Raw genomic sequence first — 20,792 nt, forward strand, 5'->3', positions numbered from 1 at the left:
CAATTCAAATTCATGTTATTTAATGTATTGGGGTCTTGTTTTTCATCATCGGTTGAATGGAGGGGATAATTTTGCCCCCACTCTCACAGATGTTTCGAATATGCATTACAGCAAGAGAATATACAACTGCCAAATAGTAAGCCATGCTGGGACAGCAGCCCAAATTTAGCTCCCCAGTGGCACGGGGTTAATATTTCCACTGGATGAATTCCCAACTCTTAGCTTGAGGCAGTCAGCCTTTTCCACGGTCTTTTATTGGGTGCTTTTATTCTCCATTTTCACAAAGGCTAACAGTGCATGTGTTACAGAGATGGAATCTCTAGATGTTTAAACAAAAGGAGAGAGGCTAGGAGCAGCTAGAGAGATTGCTTGTAGGCATGCACGTGGGCTGCTGGCTGGGCCGGGGCTGCTTCGGCCACCACGCTCTCATTGAGAAAAGAGAAAGGTCAGCGTGCACACGGGGGAATATCCCAGCCAGATGGGGGCTCCTCAATGGACCCCAGGATCATCCAAGGTCTGAGTCCTTTATAAAGATAATTCCTCCAGCCATTCCTTTGGAGAAAATAGCCTGCGGGCACCCCTGGAAAGGTACCCAGGTATAAGTTAGGAATTCTGCCCAGGCACCAAGGTAAAAAAATGCATAATTCGCCTACATGCCAGCATCAGCCTCCTCTCTTGCAGAAAACAGACCCTAGGTGCTTTGCTGCTGTGCTGCACAGTTGGCTGCAAAGTGGGGACTCAGGAGAGTGGGGTCGGGAGCCAGGCTCCTCTGTGATGGGTGCCAAGGGGACACCCACTCTAGGAGGTGGCGGCAACAGTTCAAGTGACAGATGATGGGGAGACAGGCAGAGAGGGCAGAAGGTGGAAGTAGCCGCAGAGAATTCATGCACCTAAGAATCTGAGGAAGAGGAAAGACTTCAAGTTTGAAGCCTACAGGACTGAATGGATAATGATGTCACAGATTTGAGGAACCATGGAAGGCCTGGGGAGGTCAAGATGCGGAGACTGGCTTTGGAGCTGCAGAGTTAGAGGCAACTCAGGTGGGTCAAGACTAGACATAGAAACCCGAGGCTCTGCAGAAAGAGCAGCTTTTGTGATGAGCTCTAGAAGGAACTCTACCTGGTGATAATATTCTGCTGGGGTCTATCCCCAAACGTGGCCTGGGAGAATTTTTCCCTGGGTGTGTCCTCCCAAGTGCTGGCTGCAGCCACCTAGGAAAATGGGTGGTGGATGGCAGAAGCTTTCATTCCCAGTTCTCCATATTGTGAGCATGGGATCTACTTCGGCAGCTCTCCTCTGTATATCTGGCGTCACAGAGAGAAGTCAGGAGCGATTTGGAATGGCCTGCAAATCCTCAGTGACAATCTCAGGGCGCCCCAAGCTTTCTTCCAGGGCTCAGTTCCCGAAACCCACCAATAACTCAGCTCGTAACAGGCCCTTGCAAAATGCAGATAATATACAACCAGCTCAGAATCTTCTCTTCTTGATTAATGTTGGTGAAAAGCAGCAGGAAGGAGGGGAGCTCCTGATGTATGGCAAGTGGACTCAGCCACCTTTGATTACAGGTTAATGAAACGCTTAAATTCAACTGAGCCTTGCTGGATGCTGCCACACACCTCCCTGGTGGAATTGTGAACTCTCCTTTACACAGTTACTTTGCCATTTATCTGAGAAAATTGAGCCACCATTAAAGAGACTGTGACATCAAGATCACGCCCATCAGTAATGGAAATGGCTAAGATTAGCTCTGATAGGTTTGCTGCTCTGAAACAAATAAAAAGGGCATTAAATGCAAGTTTAGATCTGCTCCACCAGCAGGGGTAAAGATCCATACTCCGGCCTGGGAAATGGACCCTTTAATTCTCAGATAGGCTCTCTGATGCTTTCCGTGGTATCAGGGTGGCTATGATTAAAATTGCATTCCTGACCATGTTCTCTTGGAAAAACTGAACTTTAATTGTTTGTCCTGCTCTTGAGCTTGTTAACATGTATTTTGTAAAGATTTTATTTATTTATTTGAGAGAGAGAGAGAGAGAAAGCATGAGTAGGGTAGGGGGACAGGAGGAGAGAAAGAAGCAGGCTTCCTGCTGAGCAGGGAGCCCAATGCAGAACTCAATGCCAGGACCCCGGGATCATGACCGAGATGAAGGCAGACATGTAATTGACTGAGCCACCCAGGTGCCCCACTGAACTTATTAACATATTTTTTAAAAAGGACAGGGTGTGTATATTGGGTATGAGCGTTGGTGTCCACTGGAAGACGGAGGCATTCGAGCCTAAATGCCCCTGCAGTTGTGGACAGTGACAGTTCTGCACAGACGCAGACTGGTGGCTCCAAGAACCAAGGGCTCCAGGAGCTGCTGGATCTGGACGCACAGATCCTGGCTTCGCCCGTGAACCCAAGACATGACCCCCTCTCTCTGCCTTGCCAAAACTTTCTGCAAATGAAAGTGTAAGTCTGGCTGACTTCATGTTTGCAAATGTTAACCATGAGAAGCAAATTATATTCTCTGCAGTCACAAAATAAAACTTCTTATAAGAGATTAGTGACCAGAAAATGCACATCGTTTCTGGTATTTTATTACGCCATATCCTCCCTTACTGGGCAATGTCGTGATCTCTGGTTTGTTGCTGCATTTCAACGAGTCCTATTTGGGGTAAGATAAAATAGGCAAATTTCAAGAGGCCAAGTGCCACTTGTGATCAAAGGAAAGAAGACACAGGCTCGCCTGGGTGGCTCAGTCGGCTGAGCACTTGCCTTAAGCTCAGGTCATGATCCCGCGATGCTGGGATCGAGGCCTGTGTTGGGCCCCCTGCTCAGTGGGGAGTCTGCTTTTCCCTCTATCTCTGCCCCTCCCCTCAACTGTGCTCTTACTCTCTTTCAAATAAATAAAATCTTTAAAAAAAAGGAAAGAGGGGCGCCTGGGTGGCTCAGTGGGTTAAGCCGCTGCCTTCGGCTCAGGTCATGATCTCAGGGTCCTGGGATCGAGTCCCACATCGGGCTCTCTGCTCAGCAGGGGGCCTGCTTCCCTTCCTCTCTATCTGCCTGCTTCTCTGCCTACTTGTGATCTCTGTCTGTCAAATAAATAAATAAACTCTTTAAAAAAAAAAATAAATAAAAAAAAGGAAAGACGACACAGACATTTGTGATGTAGTTCCAAATGACTCCCACCACCAATAATAATAATAACCCCAGGGTTTGTGTTACTATAAGAGACCAAGTTTAGTTGGAGAAAAAAAAGCAAAAAAGAACTTGGACACTCACACCTTGGACACTCACACCCTAGGATTTCGTCTACTAGGAATGCAGCTCTACCATGACCTCTGTCATTGGCAGTAGATGGCAACAAACTTGATTTTCCTCTCCTTTAATCATGCGGCCCTCCCAGGCCTTTTTTGACAAAGAAAAGAAGCAGCAGCAGCAGGATAGACACAAGGTATACATACCTGACACAGAAATATAAAACCACCGGTCCGGACTTTTTGGGGAAGTCATGTTCCAATACTCTTCGATCTAGCTGAAGCCAGTTTAAGTGTCCCCTGAGGAGAAGAGAGATAAATGGATTAGGACTCCGGAGTTTGCATCTGTGATGAAAGCATGTGTATGGTAGAACACGTTGGATCATAGATCAATGTGGCCCTCCACCTCACTCCTAAGTTCTCAGTATTTGAAGAACCTCAAGGCATTACCGGGGCGGGGGGAGGGACACTGAACCAGTGGCAGATACCGTGTGACATGAAGGAGGCGAACAGCAATCAGGAAGTGTGGGGTTCACGACCTGCTATCCATTTCCTAGATTGTGCTCAACTTAAAAGGGAGTCATTCTCTCTTGTCCTGAATTCCCTTATCACCACCTTCCTGGATGTCTTTTTTCCCCGAAGAACGCAAAACCCACTTTAGAAATGTTAGCAATCTTCACAACATCTTGCTGGAAGCAGACGGGGTGAAAAGTGAATCACAGACAGTTTCTTAAAAATTTAAACTTACATGCATCATGGACCCAGACATTCTACGCCTAGATATTTACCTGAGAGGAATGAAAGCTATGTCTGTGCCAAGACTTTTTTACACACAGATGTGCAAAGACACTTTACTTTAACAGCTCAAAACTTGGAACAAGCCAAGTGTTTATCAACGGGGGAATGAGCACGATGTATTATAGAGCAGAATACTATGACCCAATAAAGCCAGTAAGCTATTGATACGTACACCCACATGCATGAATCTCAGAGTAATTACTGAGTGAAAGATGCCAGACAAAGAGTACAGACTGTAGGATTTCACCTGTATAAACTGCAGAAGGTGGGGCACCTGGGTGGCTCAGTTCGTTAAGCCTCTGCCTTCGGCTCAGGTCATGCTTGGCAAGGAGCCTGCTTCCCTCTCTCTGCCTGCCTCTCTGCCTACTTGTGATCTCTCTCTCTCTCTGTCAAATAAATAAATAGAATCTTTAAAAAAAAAAATAAACTGCAGAAGGCACAAACTGATCTATACTGACAGGGCTCATTGGTGGTTGCCCTGGGGGGTGGGTACGAGGGAGGGCTTTCAGCGGGGCAAGAGGAAACATTCAGGAGTGTTGGATATGTTCATTATCTTGATGGTAGTGATGGTTTCATGGGTGTAGACACATGTCAAAACTCATCAAACTGTACTCTTTAACGAGTGTTTATTGTATGTTAATTACACCTCATCAAAGTTATTTTAAACAGTGAACCACAGAGACCTTTGATAGACAAATGGAGTGGCTTGTGTGTTTCTTCCTTCCCTCTCTTCTTTCCTTTTGTAAATATTAATTAATCACTTTCTCGGAGAAAGGGTCTGGAGATGCAGCGCTGTATAAAATAGACACCATCCTGATTCCCCTTGAGCTTATGGTCTTGTATGGAGACAGACCCTCAGCCACTATTCCTTCAATTAATAGCAGGATTACTAATCAGAATGGTATTAGGACCTCACACCTATGGTACAAGGACCATGAGAAATGAGAACACGTAAGGACCTGAGCTAGGGTCTGAGAAGTACTGCCTGGTGTTTGAGATGTGAAGAACAGTAAGAGTTAACTTAGCAAAGAGAAGGGGGACTATGTTCCAAGCAGTGTAGCCAGCATGTGCAAAGGCCCTGAGGTAGGGAGAAGTCTGGCATGTTGATGTTGTGTGAATAGAAAAGGATGAGGTTGTAGAGGGCAGCGACCAGCTGCTAGGGCCTGGGAGGCCACAAATGAGGACAGTGGTCTTTGCAGAGTGAGGCAGAACCATGCGATAGGTATGAGGAGAGGCGTCTATCTTTTCTTCTCTTCTGACCCAGTTTTGGTCCAAAAGCCTGGAGAACTGAGTCCTATAATCACCTTTACTCAGGTAGCTCATGTTGAACAGACACAACTGATCCATGAAGCCTCCTCAGGTGCCTGATGTTGGGTAACATGTTCATAGCACATATGCAACATGTGAAAGGCTGGCACTAGCTCTGTGGACAATGGGAGACAAAAGTTGTCTGACTCGCTGCATTAGAATGTCTGTTCCTCCAAGCACATGCTTGCCTCCAATAAATGCAAGACAGAAAACATGCTAGAGGTTTCCATCTCCACTTGAGGGCTCATTCAAGCTGTACATTTTACACAAAATCTCCCTTTTAATGAAGCCCACAGCTGTGGCTCTAGAGATGGTATTTGAATCTGCTTCTGAAGAGCGTCCACCTGAGAAACTTCTCTTTTTCTTCCTCCTAAGGATCTCCATCTAGAGAAACATTTTTTTTTCTATTAACTTTATCTTTCATGTTTGGTTATTCTTCTCTGAATATAGTAAGTATAAAAAATAATGGGAAAAAAGGATTTCTAAATAAAATGACTAGATCACTTTCTTCCAGAAAGGTGGGATAAATTCCCATCCAACTAGAAGTTGGGATCTGGAAGCAGAAGACCTCGGTGCCAACTTGGTCTCTGCCTGTACCAACTGAGACTGCCCCACAGGGTCACACTGCTTCAGACCTCTGTGCCTGAGCTCATCTCTCTGCCTAGAATGCCCTTCCCTTCCTTCTTCACCGAGTGTAGCCTGACCCATCCTTTAAGACCTGGCTTTCCTGTGTTTCTTCCAGAAAGCGCTCCTTGACCTACCTTCCCATACCACAAACCAGCCTGGGCTGGGTTCCTCTCTGGACCCTCACAGTACCCACCCCAGGCATACCTGCTCCCATACTCCCTCCCCACCATCTGTGGAAGCTCCTCTGTGTATGCTTTCTGTCTCCCCAGTAGACCCTTTACATCTGAAAAACAGAGACCTGATTCATAATGTAAAATGTGTATGTTTGATCAAGTGGAAGGTATTAGCACAAATGTTAGCCCTAAGTACCAGATAGTAAGTTACAGTCACACTCTTCCTGTCTCTGAAAATGTCCAAAATCTCCCAGAGCCTTTTCTTCAGGCTCAGAAAATCTTGAGAAAACTCTGAACAGCAATCCATCCAATGACTAAGCAGATTTAAATTTTAATCTCTTGCCTGACAATAATTTGTGATAAAGGGTCTGTCAGGAAGAACCTTTTTATGATTATCATAAGAGAAATCCACAGTGCAGTCCAACGGCCCAACATTATTGACCACACCAACTGCTTGGGATTCAACCTGGCCTTGGCAAGGGCAGGGTGGTGAAGGTGGGCCATGATTCACTTGGTGAAGAACCTCTAGGTGGGGACATTACGTATGAAAGGACACAGACATAGGTGTCCCTTGGATGCCACTCTGTTCAGGGTGCTCTGCCCTACTTCATCCATGTGAGCAGAAGACAACAAGAGGAATAGATTATCTCTCTACAGAATTTCATTCCCGTTAAATTTTTTTTTAAAGATGGGCACCTGGGTGGTACAATAATTTAACTGTCTGACTCTTGGTTTCAGCTTTGGTCGTGATCTCAGGGTCATGAGATTGAGCCCGGTGTTGGGCTCTGTGCTCAGCATGGAGTCTGCTTGAGCTTCTCCCTCTCCCTCCACGCCCCAGCAAATCAATCAATCAACCTTTAAAATAAATAAATAGAAATAAATAAATAAAAATAAAAAATTTTTTAAAGAATGACTGTTTCATAATATATTTATTTAATTGGAAATTCCTTCATTGGAGCCATATTATCAGTTTAGCATTTACCAAGCACTGAAACAGTCAGACACTAAGAACACAATCAGGAAGCAGGAGGCCAGAATCACCCCAGACTGAATAGCCAGCATCCAAGGAAGAATGAATTTCCTTTCTCTACTTCCTCTGCTTGACTCCTGAACCCCCAGCTGAAGGATGTGGGCGATGGTAGGACACACACCCACACACAGGGTTCTGGCAGCCACAGACAGGTGGGCCCCAGAGTCCTGAGGCCCTTGGGCAGAAGGAAGCGGCCCCCTCCATTTCGCTCCATTTCATGTGCCTGCAAAAATCTCTTCACCGAAGGCTGCTCACTAAAGACCAAAGGGACTAGTGACTCATCCAAGGTCTCTTAAGATAACTGCCTTATATTTGGGCAAAAGCTAAGAGATGGATTGAAATGTCGACTGGAAAGTCCAGTACCCTGGAAACTCCAGTACTCTGGGCTTGTTAAAATATTGTTTGCTCCTTGTATATGGTTCCAAGTCACATTTGTGACAGCTAATGGCACCAAAAGTTCCTCACAGCTTCCTTCGTTGCGTCACACCCCACAGTCCCAGCACCAAGACCCTTCCTCAAATACTTTTTTTTTTCCCTTTAAGTTAGGGTGGGATGGGGAATGAATAGATCAAAGGAGCATTTTCTCTATTCAGTGTAACTAAGAGATGTCTGATAGCTCGGTTTTCATTATTCTTATTGATTTTTCATTTGAGATTTCACCTCGGTGCATTTACCAATAACAACGCAAAAAATAAAAAAATGCTCCAGCTGACACTCAGAGTATTTGTGTTACTGCTTGACTGATAACTATCTTTAAAGCTGAGCGAGATAACACTCATTTGCTTTATGGTGGCGATAGGTCAAACTGTTGGGCCGGTAATAAATATGCAATTGCTTCTGGGCAGCAGAAATTGGATGCATTTATTTAACAGATTGCTTTTAGCTTCTACATATAATACAAATAGATTTTTGGTTCCAGCGTTGGCACCTTCAATAGAGATGGCCCTAAGGAGAGCTTTGTTTATAGGAGCTACCAGAGGGTAGAGGTATCTGATAAGCTGGTCGCTGCTTGGAACCCTGAGGGAGAAGGATATGCTGTGCCTTGTGCCTTTTAGAGGTTTTTACCGCAGATAGGTTATTACCTATGGAATGAGTTTCCAAAGAAAGCCAAAGCAAGAGCATGAAATGCATATGGATGTCATTGGACTGGCGGGGCGTGGGGGTGGGCAGAGTGCTCCTCAAAGGGAAGAATGTTTAGCTAGTTCATGTCCTTAGTTGGAAATACGTGGGCTCATCAAGGATAACTCAGGGGTCGTAATTTAGCTAGAAACTCTCAAACAGTGGCCTTCAAGTATGTGAGTGAGTGTATGTGTGAGAGAGACAGATGGAGAAGGAGACAGACAGACAAAGATGAGTATCAAGGAAAACAGATGGCTGTTTGGTCCCATTGACTTTATGGCTTTAATTTTTTATTTGTGGAGGAACTGTTTGCTCCACTATGTTCTCTTAAAGCTGTTCTGAATTTTCATTTGTAGCACCTCCTACACTGTATTTGATTATTTACCTTCTAAACTAAAAATGCAAGCCCTACAGGGGTCAACACTAGTCATCTCTCTATTTCCAGGGCTTAACAGTGGATGCTAAGTAAACCACGGCTCCAGAACAAATCCATCAGCTTCAAATACACTCCATCGATCAATACTGCTGGTGTGATGACAGCCATCCACGTAGAGACACAGCTCCTGCCCTAAACAGTCTCCACATTTGGGGAGAATTCACTGCTTACTGACCCCAGGATCTGAGCACCACTGTCCTGCTGGCACTGGGAACGTAAATGTCAGAAGACAGGGATTCCTCAGGCCTCCTCAGATCACCCCATTCTTTTTTATTTATCTCAGGTGCACACAGGAAAAGCTCTAGAGCCCTTCTCCAGTCCCTAAATGGAAGGCACTGTGGTTTGCCATATGTCTGGATGTCCACAGGGCTGTCTCCGAGGTAGCACTGGGAGCCGAATGCCACGTTCTCACGAGCAGCAGTTACAACCCAGGCATGGAGGTCTTGGCATTGATTTTTCTCCCCCGTCTCCTGGTACACAGCATTTCCTGAATGGAAATCCCAAACTATTTCTAAAACTACTTTCTCAGCACTGTATCTTCCTGCTATTTCTTCTGCAAGAGGAAAACTGCTTTTCTATGTTATTTTCAGATTGTAGACAAGCTTGAGGCTTGGAATGTTCACCACCTAAAGCCTTCTCAGATGCCTCCACCAATGCTGGTCATCCTTCTCCTTGAGGGGAGCAAGGACCCAGAAGGTTCTCTCCACTGTCCCAGCACAGGACCGCCGAGGCATTTCCAGTACAACAAGGCATTTGGGACCTAAGTTATTTGGATGAATCAAACTGCAAAGAGTACCAATCAATGATGTGATCAATGGAAACATAGCATGTTGTTAAAAAAAAAAAAAATCCTTAATTGGTTCTTATCCCAGGATTCTGGTTTCATGTATCTGTGAACCCTCTAAAACTTGAACATAAATTATTATGTGTGTAAATTTTGGTGGAGGTGATGGAATGTAACTTGTTAACAAATTTCAAAGGGTTCTGTGATTAAATAAGAGGTTAAGAACTAGTCATTTTCTTAATTGGTATGTGAAAATACATTCTAGCTGTACCTGGCTTTTAAAATATGCAATGATGGCTCAACACGTTTCTTCAGCTTTCTGAATACTTCTTTGAGGTTTTCATTACATAACAAGACTCATTTACAGCATCTGACACACAATTCTGAACACTTTTCATAGAGATTTCAAATTAAATAAATATACAATGAAAATCATTACTTCAACTTGGGGTGTGTTTGACTCTTTCTGTTAAATAGACTAAAAGTTATTTTAAAATTTTATTATGATTACTATCTTTAAAGATTATTTATTTTAGAGAGAGAGAGAGAGCATGAGAGGGAGGGGGGAAAAGAGAGGGAGAGAGAATCTTAAGCTGACTCCACACGGAGCACAGAGCCTGATGTGGAGCTCAACCCACGACCATGAGATCACGACCTGAGCCGAAACCAAGAGAAAAGATGCTCAATCAACTCTGCCACCCAGGCGCCCCTATTTTTATCACTATTATTTTAAAGATTTATTTATTTATTTGTGAAAGAGAGAGAACATGTGCTGAGTGCAGGGAGGATGAGAGGAGGGGGAGGGAGAGAAACTCATGAGAAGATTCCACGCTGAGTGCAGAGCCTGACACACAGCTTGATCTTGGGACTCTGGGACCACAACCAGAGCCAAAACCAAGAATCTGATGCTTAACTGTCTATGCCACCCAGGTGCCCCTACCATTAATTTTTTAAGTTGGCTCTACACCCTGGGTGGGGTTTGAATTCTCAAACCTGAGATCAAAAGTCACAGTCTCTACCTACTGAGCCCAGTCAGGCACCCCCAGGATAAAAGTTAACTAGAGCTTTTGATGATGGGCTCTTCTGTCAACAGTTAAAAACTTAAAACTTAACTATACACACCTGGCTGTGAAGGGTGTTTGCATGTGTCTAAATTCATTGAATTGCACCACAAGAAATAGGCATGGTTCTTCGTGTATCAATTACACCTCAATAAAGAATTTTCCTTTAAAAAGAAACCCAAACAGGGGTGTCAGGGTGATCGGTTGGTTAAGCATCTGCTTTTAGATCAGGTCAAGATCCCAGGGTGCTGGGCTCAAATCCCACATTGGGCTCCCTGCTCAGCAGAGATCCTGCTTCTCCCTCTCCCTCTGCTGCTTCCCCTGCTTGTGTTCTCTTTGTCAAATAAATAAATAAAATCTTAAAAAAAAAAAAAAAAGAAAAACCCAAACAGAGAAAACAAAATGATGATGGGGAATAGATCAGGTAACTGCAAACAGGACTTTACTGGTTTAAATTATGCAACCAGAAGCATGGGCTCTGAAAACAAAACAAAACAAAACAAAACTTGGGTGTTAGAACCAAATAGTCCATGGAAATATCTCAAAAATAAAATGTACAAATAACTTTTCTTAAATGATGGGAGCCAATGACTGAAATTTCAGTTATTTCAGTTATTATGGCTCATGGAAACAGTGAATCTGAGCTGATCTTCAAACATCAGGTTTCCTGATTCTCCCTGGAACAGAGACAATTTCTAACTGTGCAAGTCTCCAGCATGTGTCATGACATAACTGGTGATGTCTGGCCCCAAATAACTCAAAGTTTGCATGAACTCAGCTTCTCTTCTTGGATCTCAGGCAGGAGGCAGAAGAAATTTACTCCAACTTTCCCTTCTCCCTCTAGAACAGGGGTTTTCAAACTCGGCTACATGTTACAATCTCTCAGGGGCCTTTGAAAGATCTTGATGTTCAGGCCACCGCCAGACCAAATAAATCAGAATTAGGAAGGTATGTCCCAGGCACTGGTATTTTATAAAATGTCTTAGTGACGCCAGTGTGCGGTCAAGGCTGAAAGCCGCAACTCTAGCAAAGCATAATTATTTTAAGATCAAATTTATACCGGGCTCCCACTTTGCTTCAGAATGTTTTAAAGGCTGCCAAAATGTCATTGTTTGCAGCATTCAGACCATCTACAGATGACCACTGATGTCGCTTTGTATTAGTTACTAAAAATAAGAGGGGGCTACGGAACAGAAAAAAAAGAGGCATTTGTGGAAAAACTGGTATAACTTGAAGTCTATAGTTTCATACCAATAATATCAAAGTTGACTAGTTTCACGTTAATCTCTCCGTTTTGAAAAATGTCACACACTTTGTAAACTGTAACAATCAGGGAAGCTGGGTGGAGGGTGTATGGAAATTCTACGGTCTTTTTGTCAACTCTTGTGAGTTTGATTATTTCTAAATAAAAAGTTAAAAAATGAAGTTAAAAGGCAAAGCTAGTACTAATGCTGTAAAACTGTGGATTAGTCGATGATATTAAATATTCTGGGGCTCAAAGTCATGTCTGGTGCATTTAGGCACTTTATTAAAGAATATAACCTGATGGTGTGAGAGAAGCTTAGAGAAACTTCTAACGTCCTGTCTTCCATTTGCTTTCATAGACCTCATCTCCAGCCCCATCCAGATCCTACAAAATGTCATCAACAGCAGTTAATAGGAAAGGCCATGCTGGCCATCAATGGCCTTGAAGTCTTCTGGTCTATCATAAGGAATCATAATACTGCTGGTGGGATCTTACACTCGCCAGGATTTTACAGCTCACGAGCCCTGTCCAAATGTTAGTCTTGTTTGATTTGCATTAGGAAGTATGCAAACAAGTTATATACCATGGGCTATAATGAAAGATGAAGCTCCAATTTCATTTTAGGAGGCACGGTGTTGCACCTGCATAAGTCACACACACACTCCACATCGTAGCACACACACACAATTGGGACACAGGGTTATTTAAAGATTCCATGTTGGGGACGCCTGGGTGGTTCAGTCAGTTAGGCGTCTGCCTTTGGCTTGGGTCATGATCCAGGAGTCTTGGGATCAAGTCCTGTCTTGGACTCCCTGCTTCTCCTTGTCGTTCTGAATCTTCCCTCTGCTTGTGCTTGTCTCTCTCTCAAATAAACAAACAAAATCTTAAAAAAAAAAAAATTAAAGATTCTACAGGAGTCCAACAGTGCCTAGGAGTGGGGGCCAGAGGCACCCGTCACAAGGCCAAGTACTCACTGACACACGACCACTGACCTAGGTCAGGACTCAGCTGCAGGCACAAGTTCATGGTGGCAGCTGTCCTCCTCTCTCCCTCCTACAAAAGGAGGGAAGTTCAGTTGACCCACAAGACTGTTAGCCAACATCTGTTGGCCCCAGGTGTTGTCAGGCCACAACTGATTGTGCCCTGAGTCATGGCCTCCCCTTTGTTTCTGTCTCCTTGGCCTAGTCCCTTGGGGGCCCTGGTTTTCCGAGGGGCCCCTGACACTAGCCAGGTCACCGTGAGTCAGGCCCATCTGGCAGCTGCAACCCTTGCCCACTGAGCTCCCGCCAGCTGCCTGCCACTCTGACACCTGCTGGACGGATCCTCCCGCCCAGACTTGGGGGAAGGGGACGGTGGCGGCCTTGCTTTCCCTGGATTCTGCCAGAGGATGGCTCACATCCTCCCCGTGACTTGCCCCCACGCTTTCCTGGCCAGCCCAGACAACCAGGAGCACTAAGACCCACAGCACACAGGCTGGGTCTTTTGATTTTATTTTGTTTTTAAAGATTTTATGTATTCATTTGTCGGAGAGAGAGCATGCATGCCCAAGCAGGGGGAATGACAGGCACAGGGAGAGGGAGAAGCAGGCTCCCCACTGAGAAAGAAGCCCAACGAGGGACTCAATCCCAGGACCCTGGGATCATGACCTGAGCCAAAGGCAGATGCTTAACCAACTGAGAGACCCAGGCATCCTTGTTTTTTTGTTTTTAAGTAGGTTCCATACCAGCACGGACCCCAAGGTGGGGCTCGAACTCTTGACCCTAAGATGAAGACCTGAGCTCAGACTGAGTCAGACACCTCACCGACTGAGCCACAAGGTGCCCCAGAACGTGACTTTCTACCTTACAGCCGATTCCTTGTGGCCTGCGCTGTTCAGACAGACATGTGCAAATTCAGCAGCCGTATTTCTTCCTCACTGGCCAGGGACAACATGCCTCTTCTTTGATTCTTGTTTATTCCAAAGGGAAGTCTAATTGGGGCTCATGCAGGATACACGGATCTTTTACAAGAGTAAACATACTCGGGCAATGTGAACAATGGGATATGATTAATTGAAACTTCTGGTTTCCCTCTAATTAGTGAAATGTATGACTAGCAATTTAGGGGGTTTAACCGTGATTCTCAGGGTAAAGGGTAGAACACCTGCATTTGTGAAAGTAGTTGCGATGTGTATTTATTTTAAAGCATTTGTTTTCTTTCTATGCTGGCTCCTTCCCACCAGGGTCCTCCAGCTCCCAGCCATGCTCGCTGGTCCTCCTTGCAGGCACAGTGATCATTCTAGACCAGGGCAACTCTCCTGCTTTCCTTCCTGACCAGTTCCCGAGGCCGACCCGGCCCCTCCCGGCTTTCCTGAGGAAGCTGGAGCTCTGCTCTCCACGCCTGCAACCTGATCACGCCACCACTTGAAATGTTGCTAATTCAGAGGGCAAATGTTCCAGTTCATCTAAGACATCCCTCATTTACCTGCCTTTTTACTCACACTGTACTGATTCAGACAATCAATCAGACGGCCACCCTGCCAACTTGCAACTCCTGAGGCAAAGTGCGCCCGTGGGCAGGTACATCTGACAACCCCTCCTACTGCCTGATGTGGGCGCCTCCTGTCCTTGTGTCTGAGCTTGTCCTGCCTTGATGGCACCATCTTAATGGAGGGGGCATGGCCCCCCTCAACCCCCGAACTGTCTTTCTTGTCCGGCCTAACCCTTCTTTGTTAATATCCTAGGAAATCACATCTGTAATTCTAAACATTTGGAAAGAGAGAGAGGGAGTAGTATACACAAAGGAAAAAAATTGTGAAACACTTCCTTTTTGTATCTTATCTAGGAATCTGTGCAGGTGTTCAATGTGTTCTTTTGATAACAGTATATTAAGAAGGAAATTGAAATTTTAGCAAAGATATTCCTTGCCTGGATTGCAAAATGCAACTTTATAGAGCCAAATTGAAAACCATTGAAAACAAATGTATTTTTCATCAGACGAATGATACAAATTTTCGATTTTTATATTCTATTTCAGCCAAGACAGTGAAACTGCACAAATACTTTTCATTTTGAGTTTATCATCAAATTCATTTCCTGTTATTGTTATTCTACCATTGGAGAGAAATATTTAATTTCCAGAAGTTTTCATTTAACTTTAATAGGAAACAAACCCATACAAAATCCACTTTAAAAAAAAAAGAAACATTTCAGTTCTGAACACGAATTGGCTTGATTGTAAGAACTAGTTTACCTAATAATTTTATATTAGCATCCCCCTAATTATATCCTTTGGCTGTTCCAGGCACGATCACAAGGTCTTTGAAATTCGGACGATGAACTTCGACTGACCCCGTAGCACATGACCCAAGTGGCCCGCTGCTGACTGCCCTGTTGACAGCTGGGACAGCACAATGTCAGGGTCTCGTTCTCCCTGCAGGTTTGGAGGGCCCATGGTAGCACTTACGTCTCATCTGTGAAGGCTATTCCAAAGTATTCCTTTTCCTTCAGATTGAAGTGAGAGGCCACGAGGTCCAGCAGCTCCTTGGCCAAAAGCTTGGGCTGGAGGAAGAGTAAAGTGGAAAAAGAACAAGTGAGTAGAGGGGACTTTTCCTAAGACAATCTCAGGTAGATAGAATTTTTAAATGGGATATCTCAAAACTCAGGGACATGAATGGTTTTTGTAAAACCAACAGGATTAGACAACGAGGACGCCGAGCAAAAAGCCAAGCACAGGGTCATGAACGGGTGGAGACCTTCCGCCTTGTTTGCCCAGTAGTTTGCTCTAGAACAAATGGTACCTGCTGTGTTTGGCAGGGCTGTCAAACCATCTAGCTCTTCTTCTCCACACAGGAGAACATTTTATGCTGCACCAAATGGAAGATGCCTTATAGGAATATATTTTTATGGATACACATGTGACATATATTCGCATAGTGCGTGCTGCATGTCACACCCTGTTCTACGCACGTTACCAACCCCAGCATCTCTGCTCCTCCTCACGGCCCCAGGACGTGCACCTGCTACTTACTCTGTTGTATGGGCCAGAACAGGGAACCAGAGATTAATAAGCAAGTGTTGGGGCTGGGATTTGAATCCTCGCTCCAGAGACTCTATCCTTGACCCATCTATCCACTCCATAATTCTGAATACAAACATTAAAAGTACCCTCCTCCAGGAATGTTAAAATTAAAGCCAAAGAACCTTGGGACGGGAATTTGAGAATTACAAATTCACCCTCCAGTTGCCTTTCCAAAGGAGAACAGCCTTTTTTTTTTTTTTTTTAAGATTTTATTTATTTATTTGACAGAGATCACAAGCAGGCAGAGAGAAACAGAGAGAGAGAGAGAGAGAGAGGAGGAAGAAGGCTCCCCGCTGAGCAGAGAGCCTGATGCGGGGCTCCATTCCAAGATCCTGGGATAGCATGGGTGGTTCAGTGGTAGAATTCTCGCCTGCCAAGATCCTGGGATCATGACCTGAGCCGAAGGCAGAGGCTTTAACCCACTGAGCTACCCAGGCACACAACCCCCCTTTTTAAAGATTTTATTTATTTGACAAAGAAAGAGATCACAAGTAGGCAGAGAGGCGGGCGGAGGGGGAAGGAGAAGCAGAGTCCCCGTTGAGTGGAGATCCCATCGAGGGGCTTGATCCCAGGACCCTTGGGATCATGACCTGAGCTGAAGGCAGATGTTAATGGACTGAGCCACCAGGAGCAGCCCCAAATATTTTTTGTTTTAAAGATTTTAGGAGAAGAACAATCTTTATGTGAGAGTGTTTTTATCATAAACTCTTTTCTAAAACACCTCTGCCAATCTAAAGGAGTATGCCAGGGGTTTAGGCATGAAATCACTGTCGAGGTCTATACTGGTAACACATCGTTCACCTTTGCCAATCACAGGCGAGGCGGCCACAGAAGGCCAGGTGGTGGGGTGGGGCCATCTGCGGGACACATGGAGCTAACGGGAGTAGTTATTTCTAAGCCAACTTCCAGGTCAAGTATCCACAAACATATTGTCCTTACGATAACTACAGTATTCCACTGTACTTGCTAGGTCTCCAAGCTCAGAGCGAAAACAAAGGTTCCAGAAGAGAAAGATTTGTATATTGCTTCTGTGTGTGTGAATGTTAATGTGCATCTGTGCATATCCATATACCTTCCTGAGTATGTTTCCTATTCGAGTGGTTACCCTGTTAGGAGAATGGATGAGATATGTTACAGGACAAGAGTTACAGGACAGTTTTATTTCTTTCTTTAAAGATTTTTTAAAAAATTAATTTATTTGAGAGAGAGAGAATGAACTGAGTGAGGGAAATGGAGAAGCCGACTCTCCACTGAGCCGGGAGCCTTGACGTGGGGCTCCATCCCAGGAACCCGAGATCATGATCCAAGCCAAAGGAAGTAGTTCAAATGACTGAGCCAGTCAGTAGGTCCTAATCCCTACTGTGGTGGCATTTGGAGATGGGACCTTTGGGAGGGGAATTAGGGTTAGATGAAGTCACGAGGGCGGGGCTGTCACGAACGGGATCAGTGACCCTACGAGACGAGACATTGGAGAGATCACTCTCTCTCTCCACCATGTAAGGACATGGCGCCAAGGCAGCTGTCTGCAAGCCAGGAAGAGGGCCCTCATGAGAACCTAACCATGTGGGCACCCTGGTCTCGAACTTCCAGCCTGCAAAACTGTGAGAAAATAAATTTCTATTGCTCAAGCCCCCCAGGCTGTGGTATTTTGTAATGGCAGCCCAAAGGGACTAATTCAGGTACATTTCCCTTTAATTCAACAAATATTTACTGACCATCTAATCTGGGCAGGGCAAGGAGCCAATATTGCAAGACACAGAGAAATGAGTGGCACATAGCACCTGCCGATAAGGAGTGCTTATCAGGGGCACCTGGGTGGCTCAGCCATAAGGCATCTGCCTTTGGCTCAGGTCAAGATCCCAGGTCCCTGGGAATGAGCCCTGCATCAGGTTCCCTGCTCAGCAGAAAGCCTGCTTCCCCCTCTCCCACTCTCTCTGTTTGTGTTCCCTCTCTCGCTGTATCTCTCTCTGTCAAATACATAATATCTTAGGGGGGAAAAAAAGGAGTGCTTAACAGGGGCACAAACTACTAGTTTATGCTCATTTTAAAAAGCCAAAGCAGACAGTTTCCTTTGCTGTCTCACTCCTGGGCTCATAGGATAGCAGCCTCTGGGCCTCCATGGCCATCCGTTTACCAATAAAAACAACTGGAAATGACAGGACTGGGTTTGAAGGTAGGGCAGAGTGACCTCTCCCTGGAAGCCAGAAATCAACAGGGGAATTGGTCTTGATAAACTAACACCATTTAATGTTCTATACTTCTGCTCAAGCTAAAATGGGAAAAAGTGAATATGTAATCCCTGTAACCAACAGAGAATTCGAGATTTTCTCTAAGACCCACCTTCCAAACGGTAGGTAGCCTACCGTGGGGGGCTGCGGCGGGGTAAACGTGGCTTCAGCTCAGGATGTCACCAATCAATTACAAAGTAGATCCAAAGAAGGGAGTGCAGGCCACATTTGCTGCGGGCTCAGCCCTACCTCTAGGCCCGTCCCCGCACCCAGGAGGTCCCTGGCTGCCCCGAAACAGAGCATTTAATGCAGATGTTGTGACTGAATGTCAGGTAGGAATGGCCGACTTTTAAATCTCAATGCACCATCCTTTATCTATCCAAATGATGGCCATTGCTTTTCAAGTAGTCACAGTATTCCTATGGTGCTGATGGCCATTGCTTTTCAAGTAGTCACAGTATTCCTATGGTGCTTGCTAATTCTTAAAATGTTTTAGATAATCTTTTGGGTTGCTTATAAAGCTCAGGTCATATTTGTAAAAGCAATCCTCACTTGTGATAAATTTTTTGCACTCAAAATGGATTTGTTCCCTTTTTTCCAAGTGGCAAAAGTCACTTAAAGTCAAGTATAGGGATTGGGGACAAGATGGGGAGGAGGAGGTGGTCAAACTGGTTTTATAAAATGAGGTGTGACTATTAGGTAATTATTGTGGGTTCTTGGGGTTTATGGTGAGGTTTCTGGCCCCAAATTGGAAATGACAGAAATCATATTTCCTTCCCTTTAAGATTCAATGTTAAAGCCAGCATCTCAATGGGATTGATCAGAGACACAAACTTACCCACAAAGGGAAAGAAGTACTCAGGGCTGGTATAGTTATTCACTCTGTGGAAGGAGTGGAGGGAGTGGAAGATGTGTGGGGGGTGAGGGATGAAGGGGGAAGCAAATGGGGTCTTAGCCAAGAGGCCTCGGACACCAGGGCCCCAGTGGTAAGACCTCTCACAAGGACAGACGTGGAGGCAGGAGGTTACTTCATCTGGTCACAGGAAATGCTCCTCTGTGTAACTTTCCTAACGCCGCGCTTTCTGAAGAACTCACTGAGGCCCTGATACACCCCAGGCGTGGTGCTGAGCCCTCTGGGGTGCCATCGCCTTACCATCTAGAATAAGATTCTATCATTCCTTTGCCAGTGGAGATTTTGAGGCTTGGAGATGAAAAGGCAGTCCTCGTTCTCACAGCAAATCCAGGATTCCAAAGAAAGTCAGGCCAGACTCACGGGCCACGTGCATCCCCCCTCTGCCATCCTGCCCCTGCTGACTCTCCTTCCTGGGTGGGAGGTCAGGGATCACGTGCCCTGAGGGCCTCATCCGGGTGGGGGCTATGCCACTCACCGGAAGCCAGGTCACTCCCAATACGGATTTACACTTCGGTACTTTGAACTTGGGTAATATGAGTCTTCCCCCGAGAATGAAAAATCGTGTTTCTGGGTCTGCAGAGCTTAAGAACTGACTCGACATGCTGAAGAAATCACCAGAGTAATGGATGCGACTCCGGGAACCTCGGAGAGATGGACTTTTGACTTCTCTGTGGTGACAGAGCCCTATGATTTAGCCTGTAACCACAACGCTGTCTATAGTAAGAAAACGAAATTTCTTGGTGACTCATCGACCAGGCAACAGCAGCACCACCAGAATAAACTATCATCTCAAATGAACCCTTGTACACGATTGTACCTATCTGAATGTTTATCTTCGGTTAAAAAATGAAAAACGTTGCTTTATACGACCGTTATGATGGGTCGCACGCATCACTCTCAATGAAGAAAAGCCTAAATTTATTACGTGCAATTTACAAATAGGGAAATAAAGGCACTGAAGGGGAAGAGAGAAGATGCTGAGGTTACAGCTCCTGAATCTCGTGTGCCTCGAAAAGCCACACTCTCTCTTCCACTGTCACGGTGAGTGGCGACAGCCCAGCGGGTTGCTGCCCATGGCGGGGAGGGAGGGCTCTGCTCTCACTGGCCTGATGGATGTGTAGTGTGAGCGGTCAAGCCACTGTGACGTATGGGGCTGTTTGTCATCACAGCCCAACCTAGCCTATCCTGATTGATTCAGGCACCTTCTCAGTGACTCTTTAATTCTCTGTATGGTTGGTTTAAAAACTACTTAAGGCATCAGCTCTGTGATTTCCTGATCTTGCAAACGGAGACAATATCCCACCTTGACACGCTCGTGATTAATGAACTACATTGTTCCGAACATTTCTTAAACTCATTTAGAGAAAGTTGCTGGGTAAGCAGAAAGCTTTATGCCATTATGTGCTTTGAAGGGATGTTTACAGAATCTTGCTGATTATAGTTTGCTGGTTACTTGTGCTATAAACATTTGTGAGGCTTTGCAGGGACCAGGCTGGGATCAAGGCCAGAAAGGCAGCCAGTGGCCCAGTCAGGTTCTATGGGACACAATGGGTAAGCTGTGTGTGTCTCAGGTCAGAAGCAGCCTGTTCTGGGTCACGGGCACTGTCTTGGCCCCACAAGGACAGTACATTTCAGACTGATTTTCTCCTGGCCTGTAATTAACTACCCTTGCTCAATGGCTCTGCCTTTTCATTTTCTTTTCTCTTCTCAGATTCTTTTTCCATTTATCCTAAGTTTTTATTCCTCCTTCTATGTGACAAAAAGAATCTC

At 45.2% G+C, this 20,792-nt stretch overlaps 1 protein-coding gene across 7 annotated transcripts in view; it reads right to left on the reverse strand.

Moving 5' to 3' along the window:
• FRMD4A (FERM domain containing 4A) overlaps positions 1-20,792 on the reverse strand; it is a 606,410-nt gene that overhangs the window by 132,571 nt on the left and 453,047 nt on the right. For all 7 annotated transcript variants that reach the window (XM_044228298.1, XM_044228296.1, XM_044228301.1 and 4 more), the window contains 2 exons: positions 15,267-15,361; positions 3,448-3,540 (listed from right to left, as the gene is read on the reverse strand). In XM_044228298.1, the coding sequence (XP_044084233.1) occupies positions 3,448-3,540; positions 15,267-15,361 (188 nt within the window). The remainder of the gene's footprint in view (positions 1-3,447; positions 3,541-15,266; positions 15,362-20,792) is intronic.

This window comes from Neovison vison, chromosome 12 (assembly GCF_020171115.1).
Source record: "Neovison vison isolate M4711 chromosome 12, ASM_NN_V1, whole genome shotgun sequence".
NCBI lineage: Eukaryota > Metazoa > Chordata > Mammalia > Carnivora > Mustelidae > Neogale > Neogale vison.